Below are 20,905 nucleotides of genomic sequence, written 5' to 3' on the forward strand. Positions count from 1 at the left end.
CCGCCGTTTAAAATACATTGGTGCGCATTTCGTGGTGAGCGGCACGAAAAACATGACGAAATCGTGTTGGTGCGCACGAAACCGAAACTAAAACTTACGTGACAGTTTCACGAATCCTCGTGAGATCGGGCTGGTAGGACGGCTTTCTTGCACTCTGCATTATAATGCTAAATTTTGGCAGTAGTGTTTTTTCCAACAACACATACTATCTGATTATCAAGAAAAATATATAGAAATTCATTGCATTTCACAATTACAGTAACATTTCAAAATGGATAAACAAAGTACAATCAGTTACAACAAAAATAATCTCCATCATTAGAGTCATGCATCAGTGGAATATTTGTATATACATTCTTCAAAAGGTAGAGATGACCAATGTGCCACCTGACCAGTGTTGGTAGTTGAAGAAGACACCACAAGACAGTATAAGCACACAGCTTACTTATACACTGAGAGTCTTGTTATCTGGAAAGCACCCTTTTCTGCCAGCTGAGCTTCCTGTTCCTGTTTTACTGAAATAAGAAAGGAAGAATGGGGACACAACGTGAATATGCAAGGATTTAGCGGAGTACAGCATCCAGTGCTGACAGTCTGTCCCTCTGTTGAATTACAATTTGATGTTGACAAATTCAAATATGACCTGCTGTCTTCTTCTTGCTGTTAACACAACATTAAACAGGATGCGCCCAGAGAATCACAGTATCCCAGCCTGACCCACTGAGGCAGTGAAGAGAGAGAGAGAGAGAGAGCGAGGGGGGAAAAAAACTAACACATTACAGTTCTTCTGAGTCACTGGGCATCTCTGTCTGTCCCCACACTGCATGGATGAATGCACCTGGGAAGACCTTGTCCCCTAATTTTATTTGTTGGATTGCAGCTGAACCCTGACTCGTCTGGTACCACTCTTCTCTGCACAGGCACCATTTCACGCTATTTATAATTCAAACAATGCCACTCTGTGTGTGTGTATGTGTGTGTAGATATACAGTAAACAAACCAGACAATATCAAATACGTAGTTGGCAGGACAGTATTACAATGTAAATTGCAGGGATGTGACCTGTTGGTTCATTATTGGAATATTGACGTGCAATGAGCATTATGCAATGGTGTGTGTGTGCGTGCATGTTCACTGAAAAAAACCACATTCTCAGTGCCTGTGGAACCCTTGATTGCTGTGGACCCCGAATCCCAGAACAGCACAAAAAAAGTAGAGACAAACAACACCAACAATGAACCAACAACAAATGGATTCCATTCACATTTCAATGGAATAGCGATCAGGGTCACTCTAATGTGGCAGTCCCAGTTCCAGTGCCTGATCAAGACCTGGAAGAGAAGCACACAAGAAACAACACATTTGTTAGAAGAAACTGCTACACTTCGGACTCAGTGAAGAGTTTTAAAGTCTAATTCTGCTTTATACTGTTTTATAAAAGCTCATTTTTCAAACTAATGACAAAACAGCACAATACCTCAGGAACTCCAAAGTGCTCAATTACCATCACCTTAAAGTTAGGATTTTTTTCTCAATTTTTTTGCTTTGCACTCCAGGCCTAGCACAACAGTATGCACTGTACTTTCAGTTTTACATTTTGTACCCTCAGTTGAATTTTGAATAGTAAATGTGTCATTGTTTAATTGCGTGTAATTGCTGCATCGTGTCAGCTTGTGCAGCCGCACTTGGATTGCTGTGACAGCGGCTGGACAATGTCAGGGTGCTATGTTTGCTTATTGTCCAAATATTGCTCAGTGGACGTTCCAAAACGGTTGAGGAGCCTGAAGATGAACAACAGCAGGAACACAGCATCTATAGCTGCAAACACTGAGGCAGGTCATAGAGACAAGAGTAATGTTACGAAAGACCCCAGCCAACGTTAGGCGTGCCTTTTCAAGTTTAGGCCCATCCCTTGACCCACAACGTCAACAAGTGCTAGATGGCCTTGGTATGGGACAGCCTCTGCCGGTGTGTCTAAAAATACATCCATTTCATCAATACAGTCAGCTATCATGTTTGATTTGTAGCTCATGGTTTCAAAACAGAGAAGGTCAAGAAAGTACCCACAAAAACTATGCCATATATGGATACCTTTGTGGAAATGTGGGGTCAAAAGGCAAGTTTCAGGAAGACAGACATTTGCTATCACCACATATAGAAATAATGTCGTGTATTTGCGTGTTCTGTCTCTTAGACCAGATAAATTTGGGTTGTAGATGTCTATCAACGTGATAACCACTTTAAAGTGTCCGTACTTGTGCACCATCACAAATGTCAGATGCATCTTTTTATCGGCCTGTTGCACTCTCACTGTGGTGGCTCATTTAATCACTTAAAATAGCTAACCAATCAATACAATTGTTTTTACTGGCACATTAGACAGTTTTTGTTGTCACTGTTTTATTGTGAGCCTGAAGTCACAATTTCATAAATGCTTCTTCTTGTTCTGACTGTGATAGAAGGTTTGCTAACCTCCCTTAGTTATTGTTGCTATACCAGGCAGCTTCTTGTTGTCAGACAAGCACAGTTTAAAGCTATAATGGTGCCAGATTGACCATTTGAAATTTACAGTAATTGTGGAACACCGAGTCCTTCATTTCATCGCCAATTTTACCAGCTGCCTTCTGTAGTTTGAGATTATACAAAGGCAAATCTTATGGAATTAAGAAGGGCTAAAATTTTCCTACTATACCAGTGCTAACAATAACAACTGCCAGTACTCACCTTGCAACCTTAGTAATGTTTTCATCGTGCCCATAGATGGATATATTCGTACTTTTTCCAGACATTGTCATATTCATTGACATCTCTTAAATACTGTCCACTGATTTTTTGGGTTTGACAAAATGAGTGCGACGTTCGATTCTCTTTTAGTATGTAGGATTTTACTCCCAATCCTACTTACGCGTTCCAAGCATCTAAAACATAGCTTAAATTGGAAAAACAATATTTTTTTCTCATTTCAAAACTAAAAAAATACGCTATCCAGCTAAAATATATGTCTTGTATTTCTTTCAGTTATAAGCCACCTTTTTCGGTATTCTATTTTTAAAATAGTCATTTTCGTTCACCTTATTTTAATGTTTTTTTTCCGACTAATTAGTTCATGTTGTGGTCATACGAAACAGCGAGAGAAATTTTCTAGTGGCCTGTGAAGTATAACTATCAAGTGACCAGTGTCATTAAAGCTTCTCTTTCGTTGTATCCGTCTAATGCTAATTAATCTAAAATTATCACTTTCATGTATGATTAGTTGCTTAGATGAGGATTTTATAAGTGTGGGAGAGTTACACAAGTGCTCCAGTTTTATGTTAAGTCTGAATGTGCTGAAGTAGGAAGGAGATTTCTTCACAGCAGTGGCATAATTAAAGACGAAATTTTCTTTAAAAAGAAATGAAAATGCACGTATTAGCTAACTCGCTGGCTTTTTGTCAACATTAAGTTGTTAAAGGCAAACTATGTGTTACACAAATTCAGGCTGAAAGGTTCGAAGTCATGGCAAAACTTCTAAAAGAGTGCATCGTTTTGTGGTGCTGCCAAAGGGCTGTTTGTATCAGTAGAGAAACTTCACTAATGATCAAATGAAAAATACAGAAAATGTATTTTAAACAAACAAATTCCACATAAGTCAGATAGGTTATTCTGTTTACATAGATTGAATAGAAAACACATGCACATTATATGCTTGAGATTGGTTTTTGAGACAGAGACGGATAGGTCCATATTTCATCCTCTGTGGCCAATAATGGAGTAGCTGAGGTATGGCAGAGTCTTTACTGTAGCACCACATCTTGCTGTGAACATTACCCTATAGGGTAAGACTAATTCTGCTTCCAGGATCAGCTTTCACACTGTGAGCCAAATACTACACTGTAACCTCTGTACATGTAGTCAGAAGTGCTCCTTGACTATTGCTTTAAAGTGATGCGAAAAGTGGAACTAAGCTACCGGATGCTCAACACTGGGTGAGCTCTGATTAAGTCTTGATTTAAAACCATGTTTTCATCTGTAATTTTTTACACATTCCTTTGTTAGGAAAATGTTATACTATTACTATTGACAAAACAAAACAGACAGACCATTGCTACCTAAAACAAAATCTGAGCTACTGAGGTTTTCAGAATATTCTTGCTTTCTGTTTTTTGTATTGCTACAGATTGTCCTTTAGGTTTCTAAAATCTGAATATTTCCACTTCTATCCTCAAACAGACTGAGCTAGCACTTGCTGGAAACCAGTTTTCCTTAATTTACCTTAATTCTGCACACAAAACATGACTCCAGTGTGGATTTTTGCTCATTAATACACTAAACCTTTCATAGTGTAGTGCTAGAAAATGCACTTTCAAAATGAAACTTTGTGTGTGCTTGCGGCCCTCCTTCTGAAAGGAGTGTGGGCAGCAGCACAACAGCTCGGTTGGACTTAAAGCCTCAGACACTGAAACAGCCTGTTTTGGAACACAGCTAAAACTTGGGGTATTATTTGGCTGGCAGAGCGAACAATCCTTGCAGCATTTTGATCTGAAACCTGAAATACACATATTGAGAGACTTATGCTAACTTGTTAAAAAGAGTCGCAATGTGGAACCTCTAACTCTAGAAGTGCTTTGTCTAACATATTTTTAAGTGTTTGTTCCACCTCACCAGTGAACAAAGCTGGAGCACTTGAACCTCTTCATAGAAAGTCTTTTCAAGAGGATATGATGGTAATTCAGAGCTCAATGAAACACTTCCTAATAGCGCTATTAGCAAGTTCAACACCCCTACATCTCCCTTTGAGGGAAAATATCAAAGTTTCAGAGGCTGTTAATCTTAACGGGAGAGTGAGAGCGTAATTCATTAAATCATCAAATATTTCAGCCAGGAACCCATTAAGTCCACTAAGTACTTCAAAACACTGTGAGCCTCTTCAGATAACTGCATTTAGCCGCCACCCTGTCATGTGCTTCAGTGTAACTCAGTAGTGGGAAAATGACACAAGCCATGATTTACAGTTTGCCTCTCGGTTTCCATTCGAGAAAAGCAGATTTCTAAGAACATTTTAAATGCAATGAAGAATCTCCTAGTAACTAATTATCAATTGTCAAGTCTATAATGAGAAAAAGTGATGTGTTTCGTCTTACTTACTGTGCTATCTTGCAGTTGGTTGTTGTAACAAAGCGTCCTGTGTAGTGAATGTTACACCTGACCACATTGTTGGTAAAATCTGACTCCAGCACCAAGAACTTGGGATTAACCTGGAGCTGGAGATATAAGAAAAAGAAGAAACATGCATGTAGTCTAACTGAATTGGCATTACCTCAAGTGAAAAATCCCTTCAAATGAGCAATGTATAGATCTTTCTCTGTGAACATCTTGCAGCCATATTGACCAAATGAAATATGCATGAAAACACACAACATGCTGGATGGGATACCAGTGGCACTGAGCTGAAGGAGGAGCTGAAACCTGAAAAAGTCCACATAACAAGGACCCTAAAAACTTCATGACCTGGATCAATTTGTTTTGGAGGCCTTGACCCCTTTCACTCCACGAAATGTGACCTCGTGAAGTCCACGAACTAGCCATGACCATGCACGTCAGAATCTCACTCAACTCCTACCTTTAGTATGTAGTTTCCAGGTTTGATGTCGGTGATATCGATCCACTGGCAGTCAATATCAGCATTGTAGGTATCGTAGCACCCGGGGCTCAGACCCTGGAGGAACAGAGGGGAGGAGAGAGACTCGTGAGGAATACTGAAATCAGGTCAAAACAACTCCACCAGCTTAAAAGTAAATGTACTATAATATACAGAAGCAGGTTATTAAATATGAAATCCTTCTGTTAATGTAACAAAAACTTATATTTCCTGGGGGGCAGCTAAATTATTGTTGAAATTTTTAATCACAATTTTCACTTTTCGCTTGGATACAAATTCCATGAGCTGAATGGATTTTCACAGGGGCAGCTGTCTATAATAGCACGACGTCGGTAGGTGAGTATTGGCATGGTGGCTGAGAAAACATGAGGTAGAAGGTAGCGTATCAAGTGTATGAAACCTCGAGAATACTGATTGTCATTTTCTCCGCTCACGTTCGTGTTTGCTGTGTTACCTGAGTGTGAGCGGTGCAGGCGTAACGCTTCAGATGACCAAAATCGCAGGTGGTGTCCTCCAGACAGAAGCTAGCCTTGTGTCCCTCTGCCACTTTACGGCCGGTGCTGACCTCGAGTAAATCATAGTGGCTGAACTCATCCATACTGTGGTAATGCCTGTCAGACGAAGCAAAAACCCAGGATGTTGTAAAAAGTGAAAGAAAAACACCTCAGCTGTGCCTCTGTTCTGCTGAGTGTCTCATGCAAAAGTGTCAAAGCAGAGCTTACAGTTGCTTTAATAAAGTTGTTATGCTGCTATTTGCCCTTTGGTTTAATTTTGATGCAACTTTTTCAACAAACTGTGGATTTATAGGCTGTATATTCAACTTCTCGACCTCAGCTGCTAACATTTTTGTAAGTGATGTTGCACCTTCAGTGAACACATCATAAATCATCAATGGATAATGGATACTAATTAATGACAACAGTAAAGTATTGCTGAAGCAAGGCATTAACACCCTAATGATGTATGAGTGCTGTTAATTAGCTTGTACCAATCAGGGAGTTCAGAGGTGTTTGTCTGTGTGAGAGTGTGAACTGGTGTAGAAGCATTTCTGCGTGTGTGTGCACATGCGGTTATTTGTAATCACACATGCACATGTCTGTGTGTGCATCTGTAAATGTGTGTGTATCACAGTATGAGTGCATCTGTGTGCTGGCTGCAGTGTGTCTGTGTGTCTCTGCACAACTTCAGCAGCTCCTGAAGCATGGATGCACATCACCACTGATCATCACAGCTGAAGTGGAATATGAACCAAGCGACTCTCGGTGAGCGACTCTGTCAGTGAGCTGGTGAAATCATGACAATATTAACTGCTATATGACTTGGTCATCTCCCAAATGTCAAAGTGACCCAGGATGCTACTCACTTTTACAAGCATCGTGTGCAAATAATTGTGGTTTTATGCTAGCAAGTGCATATTTGCATGGAGAACGATGACAACATAATTCCAGGCTGATGAGAAAAGCTCTATTTCTGGTCATTATTTTGATGGATTTATGCGCTGCAGTCCCAACAACAGAGTCATTAAAACACACACACACACACACACACACACACACACACACACACACACACACACACACACACACACACACACACACACACACACACACACACACACACACACACACACACACACACACACACACACACACACATATATATATGAAGTAGTTAGAAAAATATACATCATCATTCCTGCAATTTCCATTTCTGCTGATTGTTTGTTTTGTTTTCCCACATTCACAATTGTAATGTGTTTTCTGTGTACTTGTGTGCACATGTCAGAATAGCTGTTTTCAAGAATAGAATCACTGCTCTGTAGCAGCAACGCTGAACTTGGTTTGTCTGGGAGACACTTTGGCAAAAACGCTGGAGCAATATAAGCAAAAAATAGTAGTTATCTGATTAATTTGATATATATGAATTAATTAATTAATTAATTATGGTGCAGCGGTACGGTAGTTCAGTAATTAGCAATGTCACCTTGCATCGGCCTTTTTGTTGGGCCTCTGTGTGGAGTTTACATTTTCTCCCTGTATCTGCGTGGGTTGTCTCCAGCTGCTCCAGGCTTTTCTCTTCGACCAAAAACATGCAGGTAAGTTAGCTGGTGGCTCTGAATAGTTTGTCTGTGTGACTGTGAATGTGTGTGGTTGTTTCTCTTGTCAGGCCCGAGTCTCTGGAGACCTGTGTCCGGTGGGAACCACGTTTGTTACCCAGGGTACAAAAAAAGGCCAGCGGCAATGTGGCAACATGGTTAAATTATACGTTACATGACTTAAACACGTCTTAAAGTGTGACGTGTAGTAATTCTAATGATTTTTCTCCCATTATTGCTGAGTTCCTTAATTGCTCTACACAGTACACTAAAGTGGTGTTGATTTTAGTTGTTGCGGGTGAGGTAAGCACTGGATCTCTTACAGTCAGACAAAGTCAGACTATATAAATATTGCCCTTTCGCCTTACTTCATGGCCCATGTTTCAACACACAGCAACAGCTTTTACTGGAACAGTCATTAAAGATTGAAGGATGACTTGGAAGGGAAAGTGGGTACTTTCCACTGATGGAGCAAGTGACCATTCAAGGACTCATTTGTTCCATAAGAGAGGCAACCAATTAGGAGCTGCTCTCAGGTAGAAACCTGTCTGTTCTTATCTGAGGCCGAACACTATCTTTATTGTAACTCTAGGCATAAATTACTCTTGTCTCTGTTGACACACAAATATTCATGACTGTGTCTGTTTATAGACTCATTTTATTGGGGGCACATGGGTACACACTGCAGTCTGAGCAATGCATGTGTGAGTACACACATTTGTGTCTAAAATGAGGAGGGAACTTGAGGGCCTGGAAGGCTGAAACACAGTCTTTGTTTGTGTTCCTGAAACTGGCATTCATTTCAGTGGCAGTCTTGAGATGATTATCTGCAGTTTATGTGTGCATGTGTGAGAGCAACAGAAAGAAAGAGTTCAGGAAGCAAAGAAAAAAGACAGAGTGGGAGGAGCTGGACGACGAGGTGCCTGGAAGGGTCCCCTGCCTCCTCAGATTCCTGGATCCCCTCTATGACTATGTCAACTATAGAGAATGTAATGCTGGAAGGACACATGGGGGATTTAACAAGAATAGCTTGTAATCGTAACGTACAAAACATTCCGATCCTTCTTCATAGTTGTGAGTCATTTTCCACTCGTGTTGCAACAAACAAAACTTTGAGGTTTTTTTCAGATCACAGCTTTGATTTTAGAACATAAGGAACTACAGTTGGGTCCTCGAGGAGTTTGGATTTGGTGGTGGCCTGACATTTGCCTTCCCAAACGTGCAACCAGGATATGAAGACAAATGTCCAAGCACCTGCACAAATATTTATCCATGATCATTGACCACAAAGGTCAGGTGGCTTCATCAAGTTGTAGCTTATGGGAGTGGGATAAAAAAAAAGTTTAAGAACTCTATTATTAACTTGTCAAAAAAGTCAAACTGAACACTTTTAATCACTTCCCATGCTTCCCACATTGACTGGCACAAAAAATAGAAGTTCTATGTGGAATTCTTTGTCCTAATTTGTATAAAAAAACCATACAGAATTCCAACATTTTCACAGCTCACAATACTCAGGAGGATGCTGTTCCCTTCCCTTTGTTTGATACTTAAGACCGAAAGGAAGGAGTGAATGTAATGAAAAGCAAAACTGTCAACTACATAGCTTATTTGACAAAAATGTAGGGCAGGAAAGTTTATTGTGAGAATCTGGGCTAGACATTTTCTTCCCCTAAAGAGATTTCTTTGTCACCAAAAACTCTGTCCCAGTAACCCACATCCACGCCATCATACTTTAGCAGCTGTGTGATCTGGTGTCACAGATTGACAGGGAAAAATGGATTGATTTGTCATTCTGATCACACAGCCAGTGGAATGATTGCCTTGGCTTTCTGCCTCCTGGGAACCACTGTGTAAATGTAGGCTGATGTCAGGCTGCAACAACACTGCCAATCTAACGGCCGGTCAACATTCCTTCAAGATGAGAATAGTAAAGGAGAGCCTGGTTCTAGCGTCAGTGGGTGGACATGTTGAAAGTGAGATAAAAAAACAGCCTGCATGGAACAAAGTATAATGTCAGAAAAAAATGATGGTACCACCTCATCATCATTCCCCAGAGATATTTCATCTGAGCCACCGGTGGTTTGTTAAATCAACTCAAATCTGTGCACAGAGAAAGATACAATAGGAAAACTGTGTGCATTGTCCTGTTATTCAGGATTGGGTCCCTAATGGACTCCATCTGTTTAAGCCCCTCTTCTCTGTGGCCAGTAAACTGAAATATATATGCACTTTGCAAGTCAAGCAGCACAAGCTTTGTCCTTTCTTGTTTTGTGACTCACATACAGAGTATATAGGAGACTGTGACAATCAAGGCACATGATCTTGGATCCCAGCTCATGTTTTAGAATAATTTGGCTGATTTCTGAATTGGATTTACAGTACTACAGTCCTTAGGGCCACCTGCGTGCCTATAAAGTCTTTAATGGCAGTAGTAACTCAAGATAAATGCATAATGCATATAATACATATTGCTGTTTTTGTGTTTTCATAATAAATGCATTATAATTTGATTTGACTCTTAATCAGGTTTCATGATGTTATTTACTTCATAGTAAAAACAAGCACGAATTATGAGTATTAGAAAGAATTATTATTAGCATTATTTATATGGCCATGGTTAAAAAGCATAAATTGCAAACACAATTACGCTGAAAAAACTATGGCCCTCATATTACTATTAGGTCTTAGAAAGAGTCTTTCAGTTTTACATCTCAAAATAAGATGAGTCATTGTACCATGCCCGTTTCAACCCTGATTTAAGCTCTGCTCTAAATGGGCTGCTTCAGTGTCTATAGCTTTAAATTAAGCTGAGCTGCTGCATGTCGACGCCCACTTCAGGAAGAAGACTTCCTCTGTGCCTGTGATTAACATTGCAGAGGAAAACAGCTTACTGCATGGCAACTGACACAGACAAGAATTGTGATCCTAACTCTCTCTCTAAGCAAGCATTTTACATGGAAATAACAACAGAACCATTGTTTTTAACTCATATGAAAGGTGAATTTGTCAACAATGATGTGGCTGTAAAATCAGTCGTTTAGCAGTGCTGACAGGCAGCTTGGAAAAGGCTCTGAAGTGACTGATGGTTAACATGAAGTCTAAACGGGCTCTGTTTCAGTCACTGCTTCATACTCAACAGCAACAGAAAATATGTTTTTGAAAACAGCTTTGTTAGGAATTCAGCTATATTAAAATACAGTATACACTCCTGTCAAAAGTTTTGAGACGGGTTCTCATTTAAATGAATGAGAACCCGTCTCAAACTTTTGACAGGGGGTGTATGTGAATACATGGAGCAGGAGAGAAGCAAACAGATGTAAACACTGCCTGAGCTTAACTTGCACTGAAATACAACAGGTGACGTGAAAACACAGTAACCCACCCAGTCATGGTTTACTGGTTTCAAACAGTCTGGGAGCACATGAAGACTCTTCTGTTCACTCTTGCAGCCAACAGCAGAACATTTTTGACTTTGTTCTTGGCTGAGACATTTTAGAGTTAGCAGAAGTAGCTCTAGAGAATAACTAAATGTTGGGGACTGCGAGGCAGCTGCTCCTTCTGAATGGCTCACTTTGGAAGCAGCTGGCGGCGAGGGGGCAGAATTATACAGAGTCTGAGTGAGATAACTAATGGTTCCTCAGTTGGAATGTTGCGGCTGAGTAAAATTCTTTACTGACTTGCAAAGGTGGGAGGCCGTCTATTTGTGGGGGTGTCTTGAGCAATGGCAGAAGTAAAGGTCTTCATATTTTATAAACTTTTACTTACACAAGTTTACACAAGTTTGCAAGTTTAGAACAACCAAAAAGCACAATTGGATTTTGACAAAATGGGACCTTAAAGCATAAACAAAAAGCATTTTCACTGCCAGAGGCCCTTACCACTTCAGAACTGTATAGAGAAAGAAGTCAGATTTACCTAGGAAATGCTAATTATTATTGACTATGGCTCATAGACTGTATATATAGTGGACGTAGCATCTGGCTCCAGAATTGAAGCCCACCCGGAAGTGTCAAAAACTTGCAATATCACGCTGTCCGCTAGGGTTGGCTCCAAAAAGCTTTTTCTCCATAGACCCTAATTCATTTTTGGAAAAAATAAAATTTGATAGACTGATTTTCTACAGCTCAGGATTTTTTCCCATTAGTTTTCATGGTCAAAATGAGAGATCAGGTGGCCGATCTTAAAATAAATCAATACTGAATTTTAAATAAATCATTAAAGTTGGCGGAGCAAGGGGGTGTGGTTTCACTTGATAGACAGCAACAGAAGCCTCTGCGGTAAAATGTGGGCGGGATAAGAGAGTCCTCACCCAATCCTGCCCCTAGTTGCTCTCCGGTCCAGTCTGTTTGATGACGCTTTTTACGTCACTGGCTCCAAAAAATCCAAAACGGCGACCAGGAAGTAGCAAAATCCGGGCTTCATTTTCTCGGCGTTGAAACCAACGGGTGACGTCACAGTTAGTTTACGCCTGCTGTGGCTCAATAATTAAATATTATGCTAAGAACAAAAATTCTCCATAACTGCTACAGATCAGGAAATCATACAAACCAAGCCATTTGTATAGATAATAGTTAAATAAAAAAAGAAATACATGTGTAAAATGTTAGCTAACCAGCTTACTAGTGGCTGATATTATAGCAACTATAGCATGATTGGCTGACTGAGTGGAGTCTGCTATGTATTAAGGACTTACTGATGACAGCTGTGCCATTCCCAGGTATGACGTGGCCTGTTAGGCATGAAGTCGGCCGTGCCCTTGTTCTTCACCCTCTGTGGGAATCGCAGCAGGACCCTTACATCATAGTCGCTGGCCTCAGCGCCATAGGCAGAGCTGAATGACAAACATACACGAGGATAAAAAATGATGAAGGGAACTGCCCAAGTTGCTGCAAAAAGAATGTCGGTGTGTCTGTTTCTCATAACTAAGACAAGGGCGGAAAAAAAGTGCAGAACTGGAAGGCTTCGAGGCAGGAGCATATCTACTAAATAATTCACTCTACAGATTACAACCATCTCTCCAAACACAGAGTTTCAACATGGGGGGAGGGAACAGGGCGAGGTATACACCATGTTGCACGACTCGCTTTTTTGTGTGAAAAAGGAGGCACAACCTCGAGTTCACAATACCACTGAAGATCTAAGCCATTCATCTTGTGACTGTTGTTGACATTGGAGTGTATGGCAAATTACAACAGCCCATCTGTGGGTGATTGCTGCAAACTCAGGCAGGATATGAAAGGGCTTTGAGGGATGGTTGTGCTTGTGATGGGAAGAGGGCAAATAGAGCAGCCACAGGGACAACACACTTCCATCATTTCAATGGTGTCCTTAGTGCAGAGGCAGTCAAAGAGCCCCGGCCCGAGGCGCAGGGGATGCTTTCCAGCAGCACAGAGAAATGAAAAGACAGGCTGTATCCCCGAAGGTGACCAGGATTTAGTTCACATAAGTTGTGCTGTTAGTCAACTTTTTTTTATTATTTCTTTCAGATATTATTGCACAGAAGACTAGAATTCTGAAGGCTAAGTTGGAATTGTGGATGGTTCACTCGCTGGTTAATGCTGCCCAAAGGTGAAGCAGCTCATAAAAAATGTTAATCATCCGGAATAATTAACATTTTGTTGTTAATGCATTATCCAAAGGGTACAACCTAGACAGGACTCAAGCCAATGAGAGGGCTACATTTAGAAAAAGAAACACAGTTTATTGTTTGCAATAGAAGGGACCCAAATGACAGAGAAAAGCAATACATGAATAGAAGTAAAGGGCATCCTGAATTGGATTTACCTTGACAGACACTTTTCCTCAGCAGCACAGCGGAGAGAATACATGTGGGCTCTCTGGATATATGTGGATGCCTGGACATAGTTGGGATCAGGAACCAGGTCAGGCAAACCTGTGGTGAAGGACAGACATCATCATTCTTAGATTTCTCCAATATCTTACAACCTTACAAGAAGAAGAAACAGTAATTTGCCCACAAGTTTGCTCCAAATGTTGACAACAAAAGTGTATACCTTGTTTGAACAATGTCATTTTGAGTAATTTACGCTGACAACATGCCTTAACAGTGCTGTTATTACAATTTCATTCAGAAGTAATCAAAATGTCAACACTCATAATGTGCTTATTCACATATTTGTCATCATTTTTTATGACCTGATAAATATGGTGATATTGATGCAGGATATGATGGGCAATAATCCAGTGACAAGGCCTGCAGTTCAAGACTGGGTCACCCTAGAAAGACCCATTGGCCACTAATTACTGTGCATTCCAGATTATTATCATGGCTTTCTAATGAGACACTTTTGCTCCACAGGGCTCTCGGACAGGGGTTAGTACAGGGTGAGAGAGCACAAGGGCTACAATTTGCTCTCTTGTGAGCAAAATCCCCAAATCCAAAAGGAAACATAACCATTCTTACAATACACTGACTTTCAGAGTTGCTCACTCTTGGTTTCTTACTAAATGCTCATTGTTATTGCGGGACAAAAATGAAACCAATAATTGCTTGCCTCCTTGGCTGATATGATGTGATCCTCCTTGACACCAGTCTTAACATGAACGTGTCACGTCAGCTTAACCCTTAACATAATAAACAGACTAGTCATATCTGCTGGGGACGAGGCTAAACTTGGAAATGTGTGCGTTTCAGCACCACAGAGGGGCTTATTGCAATGCAGCCTGTGTTTTTAATACTTTGGTTTCTGCAAACAAATGACAGAGATGAATAGATAAAGAAAGGCAAAGGTACACAGAGTTACAGCGGGAGAGCCAGACAGAGACATAGATAGGCTGAATGTATGTGCCAGGGCAAAACAACAGTGACCTCACACAGTTGATGTTTTTCAAGTGAGACACTGACCACGACTGTTAGAATACCTGAGGAAAGACAAAGAAAAAGCAGGCCTGACTGACCAGATTGAACGTCTGTCTGTCCTGTTCACAGAAAAGGCTATACCAGTGAAGGTCTCTGGTCTGGCTTATCACCTCTCTGTTCAGCTCACAAAGGCCAGACACACTTTCATAGGAACTTGTTCAAACAAGAGTCTGACCTCCAAGGATGGAAGTCTTGATAAAATCCCAAAAATTAAGAACGCATTTTAATTTTTGGTGCAATATGATGCACACTAAAGCAAGAAAAGAGAAGCTATGAGAAACATCTTTACATTCTGGACTTGGATAAAGGCTTTTAGTTACAGGCTGTTTGTGGAAACCAGAGAGAAGTTTCCTACTTTGTATTTGCTCAGTATTTAACATCCAGGTGAGTCTTTCCTCTCCCTCTACAAGTTTAAATAAGGGCTTTCCCTTTGTGGGTGCTGTGTAAACATCCCATCCGACATCTCTCTCTGAGGCAGACATACAGGACAGGGGGAAGCTTCCTGGGGCAGACCATGTAAACACTGTAAACCAGTGTGAAACACAGAGGTTTTCCAACAGCACTCTCAGCCCCAATTTTTTCTCCTCACCCCAGGAAGGCTTTGTTCTCTGCCCTCTAATCTTTTGAAATGTGAAAGTGGGTCTCTTTCAGAGGGATAAAGTGTATTGAGAAGCCAAAGCTGATCGGCTCTCAACAGCATGTGACAAAGCCACACATTACACCCTAAGTGGGGCATGGAGAAAAGAAACTGAATCTTGCCAGGCTTTTTATACCATCTAATATAGCGTAATAAAAGACATGAGGGCTCCATTTCTCGATGCTCCCATGTTAAGGCTGTTAGTTGCAGACAGATTAGAATACTTGAAATTCAGTGAACTCATTTGAAAATGGAAAATCAAAAGATCACAACAGCATCTGCCTATTAACTCTTCATAGCTCCCTTTGTCAGTTCATTGATGCCTACTGCTTCCTCTTACAATAAATGTGTTTACATGATTATCAACAATTATCCTTCAGGCGGTCAGCTGATATGGTACAGATTCATTTTAGCAAAGGAGAGACATTAAAACCATCTTTTAGGTGATGGTGTTGTGGCAAAAATAATGACTGAATAACTGTAGTGCTGCCTTAATAAATGAATCAGTGCCAATTGTGGTGCAATTATTCTCACCTACAGCTGCTGGTGGCTTTGTAGAGGAAATATAAGAATGGTGGGGTGGGATGGAATCACAATGGGCTGCAAAAAGTATCGTTAGGACAGTGTGCAGATTTGTTTTTTTAGCCACCCTTTGATATCACAGTTCATTAAAGATAATTCAGGATTCACAAAACCATCACAAAGCTGTGGATTTGGAAACTAGAAGGCACTCAGACTACACAGTTCATTAGAGTTTCCTTCCTGCACAGCGATCACAAAGTAACCTGCCCTGTTTAATCAATTTGGTTGATCCCCTTCAATATAGTTTGGAAATCAGAATAATTGTTGATCAGAATCTGTTCTCTGTCAGTTTCTTTGACTAAAAAGAAGAATTGAGAATAGGAATGGCTTACGTTAAGGAAGATACTTTCCTGTTTCTAGGTCTGGATATTTGAAACGTTGCTTGCCATGGCTGAGGTCCCTGTTCTTTGAAAAAAAAAAAAAACTCAAGCTCTTTACCAACAAAAGCACATTAATGACTGACATCAAAAAGCAGCTTTGCCTATGGGTGATGTGCCATATATACTGTGATTCCAAGAATGATTTGTTTATCAAACCAGGCTGCTACAGGTTGTGGAGTTTTATCAACTTAAACATAGTGATTGTAGATATTTAATTTTGTTGCTATTGGCGAGGCTGACCATGTTGTACACCCACACTAACCTCATTTGTGATTACTTCTATTTTTATGCTCTGATCTTGGAAGGCCACACAAGACTAGACAGATTGAATTGATTTGGATCATTCATAATGGGCAGCCTGGCTATTGAAATCGATATTTATTTCGAAATATAACTGTGTCTTCTGTACTTCACTGCTTCCAACATCACCCAGCATTGCGTTTAAGAACTGGCAGTATGAATACACTTGTCTTCTTATGTCACTTCTAACTAAATTTTAAATGTATAGATCACAATAGTTACTGCGATACTGTAACAGCTTAATGCCTTGCTGAGAAGCAGTGCAATAAAAATGTCAGCTTTTTAACAGCTCCCAATGGCTGAATCTTTATCACAATGATTACTGAGAGCACTAAGGCATCTGCACACATGTTGGCTTTTGGTGCTGCAGAAATGGCTGCCAGCTCTAGAGTGTCTAATGAATGATCGTCGCAATGCATACAGCACACTAGAGAGGCTGCTGCACAGTAAGGCCGGTTATTGAGTGAAACAAAATGATAAACCTGCATTAAGTGTCTGAGAATCTTGTTGAAAGTCCTCATCTCCTCTCAGCTCAGAGGAGGCACAGCTTCCAGCACTCAAGACACACATGTTGTTTGCATTTAGCAAAGTCATTTTACCCCTCAACATTAACACTAAGCTCAAGAGAAACATCTTCCTCCCCACAGCACAGTTATGAAAATAAAGGTGATCAATTGCTAACACATTAAAACAAAACAACCGTCTGCTACCCAAATAAATATGTAAAGATGATGTTCTGCATGCTTTGACACTCCTCATTCTTCCCCCAAGAACTCTAACTAAATATTTATTTGATTTCCTGAAGCTGAAGCAATGGACCCCATGTGTTACAGGGACTTTCCACACTCTCCCTCCCCCTCAGGGAGGGGTGAAGTACTGTATCTCCCTCCCTCATTTCCCCGTCTCCTGCCATCAAGTCCTCGAGGCAGCCACCAACAGCCCCTGTCACCAGCCCCCGTATGAGGTCACACCACTATTACCAAACTCCACACGCCTCACGAACCAGTCAGTATTCTTGTAGGCCAGAGCCCCCCACACAGAAACACAGTGGTTCTTGTGTATGCTCTCTGTACATTGGCAGGGTTTGCTCAACACCTGGTTTCAATAACCGCACAAGTGGGAAAAGATGAACCTTGTGTCCACTTTGCTTTGTTTGTAAACTGAAAATGAGGCACAATTTTAAACAGCTGCTTCATTCGGATTACTTCAGATTTCTGACAAACATGAGAGAAGAATTTTGGAACAACATGACAAGAGTAAAGAACATGTGTGCTTGAAGGGGTGGTGGACATTCTAACTCCTCTGGGTTTTACATATTTCAAATTCATATGTTCCGCAACAACAGAGATCAGATGACAAGCTTTTTATTTTTTATACTTTTTTACTTCAGAGACAGAAATACCTTGGACGTATGCCTACAACAGAACACGTGCCCTGCTTCCACTGAAAATGTGAAATATTTTAAGTGCTTCAGGATTTCCAGGAAAAACAAACACATTGCTTCAAATCTGCATCTGCAGCCATTCCATGCACGTGTCACAGCCTCTTTGAACATTATAAATACTTGATCAGAATGTTGTAATCCAAAACAGATGCATCATGTTAACTGACAAATTACCAAAATACAAAAAAATTACTGTACCTCTCTGTTCTGGTCGGTACACACTCCCAGCATTCAGACCAGGATTCTCAAGGGCAGAGTTTGGAGAACTCCTGCCTGGGGGAACGGGCTGCAAGAAGGGAGGCTGGGGCCTTCCAAAAGGTGGAAATTGCTCATACTGAGGGCTTCTGACTGGTGCTTGACCTGCAGCTCCTGATCTATCCACTATTATGGGAGGGGCTGGATTGGCATTGGCGACGGGGGCTGCAGGAGCAGACTCCTCATTGAAGAGGCTGTGGGTGTACCTGTGGTCCAAACCATCTGTAAGTGGCGGCTGGGCGGCACGGGCAGGCACCACTGGATTGGGCCCGTAGCCATAGGACTGGTAGTAACGATAGCCTTCATCAGTGAAGTCAGAAGGAGAGCCTGGGAGCACTGGGAGCACTGGGGCCACACCACCTACATATCCACCTCCCGTATACACCCGTCCAACACCATACCCTCCGCCGCCGTACCCTCCGCCGAGGACAGGCTGAAAGGGAGGCTCGTAGCTCCTGACCGGTGCTTCCACAAAACTAGGGTCATAAGGTAGTGGTTGGAATTGAGGCTGTTGGGGAAATGGGAACTGTGGGTAGGCTGGTACATTATATGAAGATGAAGAAAAGGATGAGGATGATGATGAAGATGACGAGCCTGTGGATGGGTGGAAGCGGCTGGTAGAGGATCCCTGGAACTGGCTACTGCCTGTGCTGCCTGTGGTTTGTCTCCAGTTATCAGGCACCTGCCCAAAGCCGAAAGGATGCCTTGCCTGCCCACGGACAGTTTCAGAGGATCCTCTTGATGGAGCCTGTCTGCGGACGTTGCCTCCCTGAGGTCTGCGGGAAGAGCGTGAACGAGTATCTGCCACAACCACCCTGGGACCTCTGTCCTGGGCCCCCGTCCCTGCAGGAACATATTCAGCTCCACTGTTCAGCAGACTAAACACCCGGCCATTGTTCTCCCACTGAATCACCTGCCTCCAAGGGGTGGCAGAGCTGTCCTGCCCCTGCCCCTGCCCCTGACTCTGGCTCTGCCCCTGTCCCTGACTCTGGCTCTGCCCCCGAGTCTGTGTGGCAACCTGAGCATGCCCTGAGCCCAGCAGGATGAATACCACACATGCGACAACAATAGGCAACATACTGGCTCCAAATATGCCACAGCTCACCACAAAGGAAAAAAACCCTTCCAGTCCAACAGCAGCTCAAACTCAAACCACCTGTAGCTCTGTCAATAAAACATGTGTATCCTCTTCCCGTGGGTACAGCTCTGGTGTGAGTGTTGAGACAGATGCTGGGTTGAAAAGCAAGCCTGTGGTTGAGTGCATCTGCAGGTCTTCAATGCCAGCAGTAGAGGAGCTTGAATGTGCATTCAGGAGCAATCACGCACCCAGGAGAGTGAAAGTGGGCTTCAGAAGACCCACTCGTGGTGTTACCGTCTGCTACTGCTGTGAGAATATGTCCTGACTTCTTGTCGATCTGCTGGCTTGTCTGTCAGTAGACTGAGCACTGCTCTCTCCCTTCTGGAAAGAAGTGTGTGTGCACTGCACAACTGCAAGCTTCTATTTGCCTGATTGCTTACAATGGGCTGTGAAAAAATCTCAAACTTTTTTCTCTTTTTTTTAAGGAGAGGTCCCACATGGCCCTAGTGCTAGTGATGTTTCCTGGCCTGCAGCAGCCATGGCTCCATGAGGCTTCCAGAGTCAACATTACCATCTGCAAAGGCATTCAGACATACTGTACAACACAACTCACTTTCAATGGCTTGAATTCTTTTCTCATCTTGTACAAGCATAGATAGGGACAATGTGACCTTGATTTTTCCGCAGGTGTTTGAGAGGCTTGTAGTGTTCTTGCTTTGTCTTTAAAACTTTTGAAATTGCAACAACTTTGAGCAGATGGTAAATTGCCTAATGTGTAACAGGGGTGTCTTAAAGAACCGTTGATGCAATTCACACAATGCAAAACAAACAGTTTATAACTGGATCTTATTGCAACATAAAGAAGTACTGAGCTACAAAGTAATATTGAATGGCATTTGCATAAACAATGAGCTTATAATACTGCCTGGTAACATGGAATATGACCTAATATGAATGAAATAATGCTCACCCTTCAACACAGTTCTCTCTTTATGTGGTGGAAATGTGTTCTGTATACCCCACCCTAAGAAATATCAAACTGAGGTCAATTAGGACAGTGTTCGAAGCCCTCCACCCACCAAACACACACCCACACACATCACCCCTCTCCACCCCTCATTCCCCTGGCTACTTGTAGTAAACTGAATGCACAAAAGACACAACACACATACAGTACACGCGGAGTTACCCTGCAAGACAGGACTGTGCGTATCTGTTGTCTGTGAATACTTTCAAAGTGCTGTTGCATTCTGAGACCCTCATTTACACAAATGTTCTGAGAGACAAGTCATTAGTAAACACATTCGTGTGGGATTTCAAACTGCCTGCTGACTGCTTGCCTCAATCGAAAGCATGCAAAGAGAATCAGATTTCCCCCTGGTATCAAAGTGAGCAGTTTGTGAATATTTTCTTTGGCACGGCTTCCAGGGGGCAATGGCCACAGTGTGCCACAGACCAAAGAAAGAAAGGACAATATTCCTTTTTCAGTGCTGTACCAGACAACATTCACTTTTCCTCCCAAACAGGATCTAGAATAACAGCCCAGTTTAAAGTAGTGCACATCAATATGGATATGATATCATTGCTATTTATAGACATATATATCTCACATC

At 41.7% G+C, this 20,905-nt stretch overlaps 1 protein-coding gene across 1 annotated transcript; it reads right to left on the minus strand.

The window, feature by feature from the left end:
- Window positions 1-132: 132 nt before the first annotated feature.
- On the minus strand, window positions 133-19,720 carry loxl1 (lysyl oxidase-like 1). The gene is made up of 7 exons (XM_022200455.2): window positions 18,158-19,720; window positions 13,521-13,629; window positions 12,430-12,567; window positions 6,093-6,249; window positions 5,600-5,695; window positions 5,125-5,240; window positions 133-1,331 (listed from the first exon to the last, which is right to left on the minus strand). Exons 1-7 carry the CDS (start codon window positions 19,290-19,292, stop codon window positions 1,325-1,327), a joined length of 1,758 nt encoding a protein of 585 aa, XP_022056147.2. The 5' UTR covers window positions 19,293-19,720; the 3' UTR covers window positions 133-1,324.
- Between the last annotated feature and the right edge of the window lie 1,185 nt (window positions 19,721-20,905).

Source organism: Acanthochromis polyacanthus, chromosome 2 (assembly GCF_021347895.1).
Source record: "Acanthochromis polyacanthus isolate Apoly-LR-REF ecotype Palm Island chromosome 2, KAUST_Apoly_ChrSc, whole genome shotgun sequence".
Lineage (NCBI taxonomy): Eukaryota > Metazoa > Chordata > Actinopteri > Pomacentridae > Acanthochromis > Acanthochromis polyacanthus.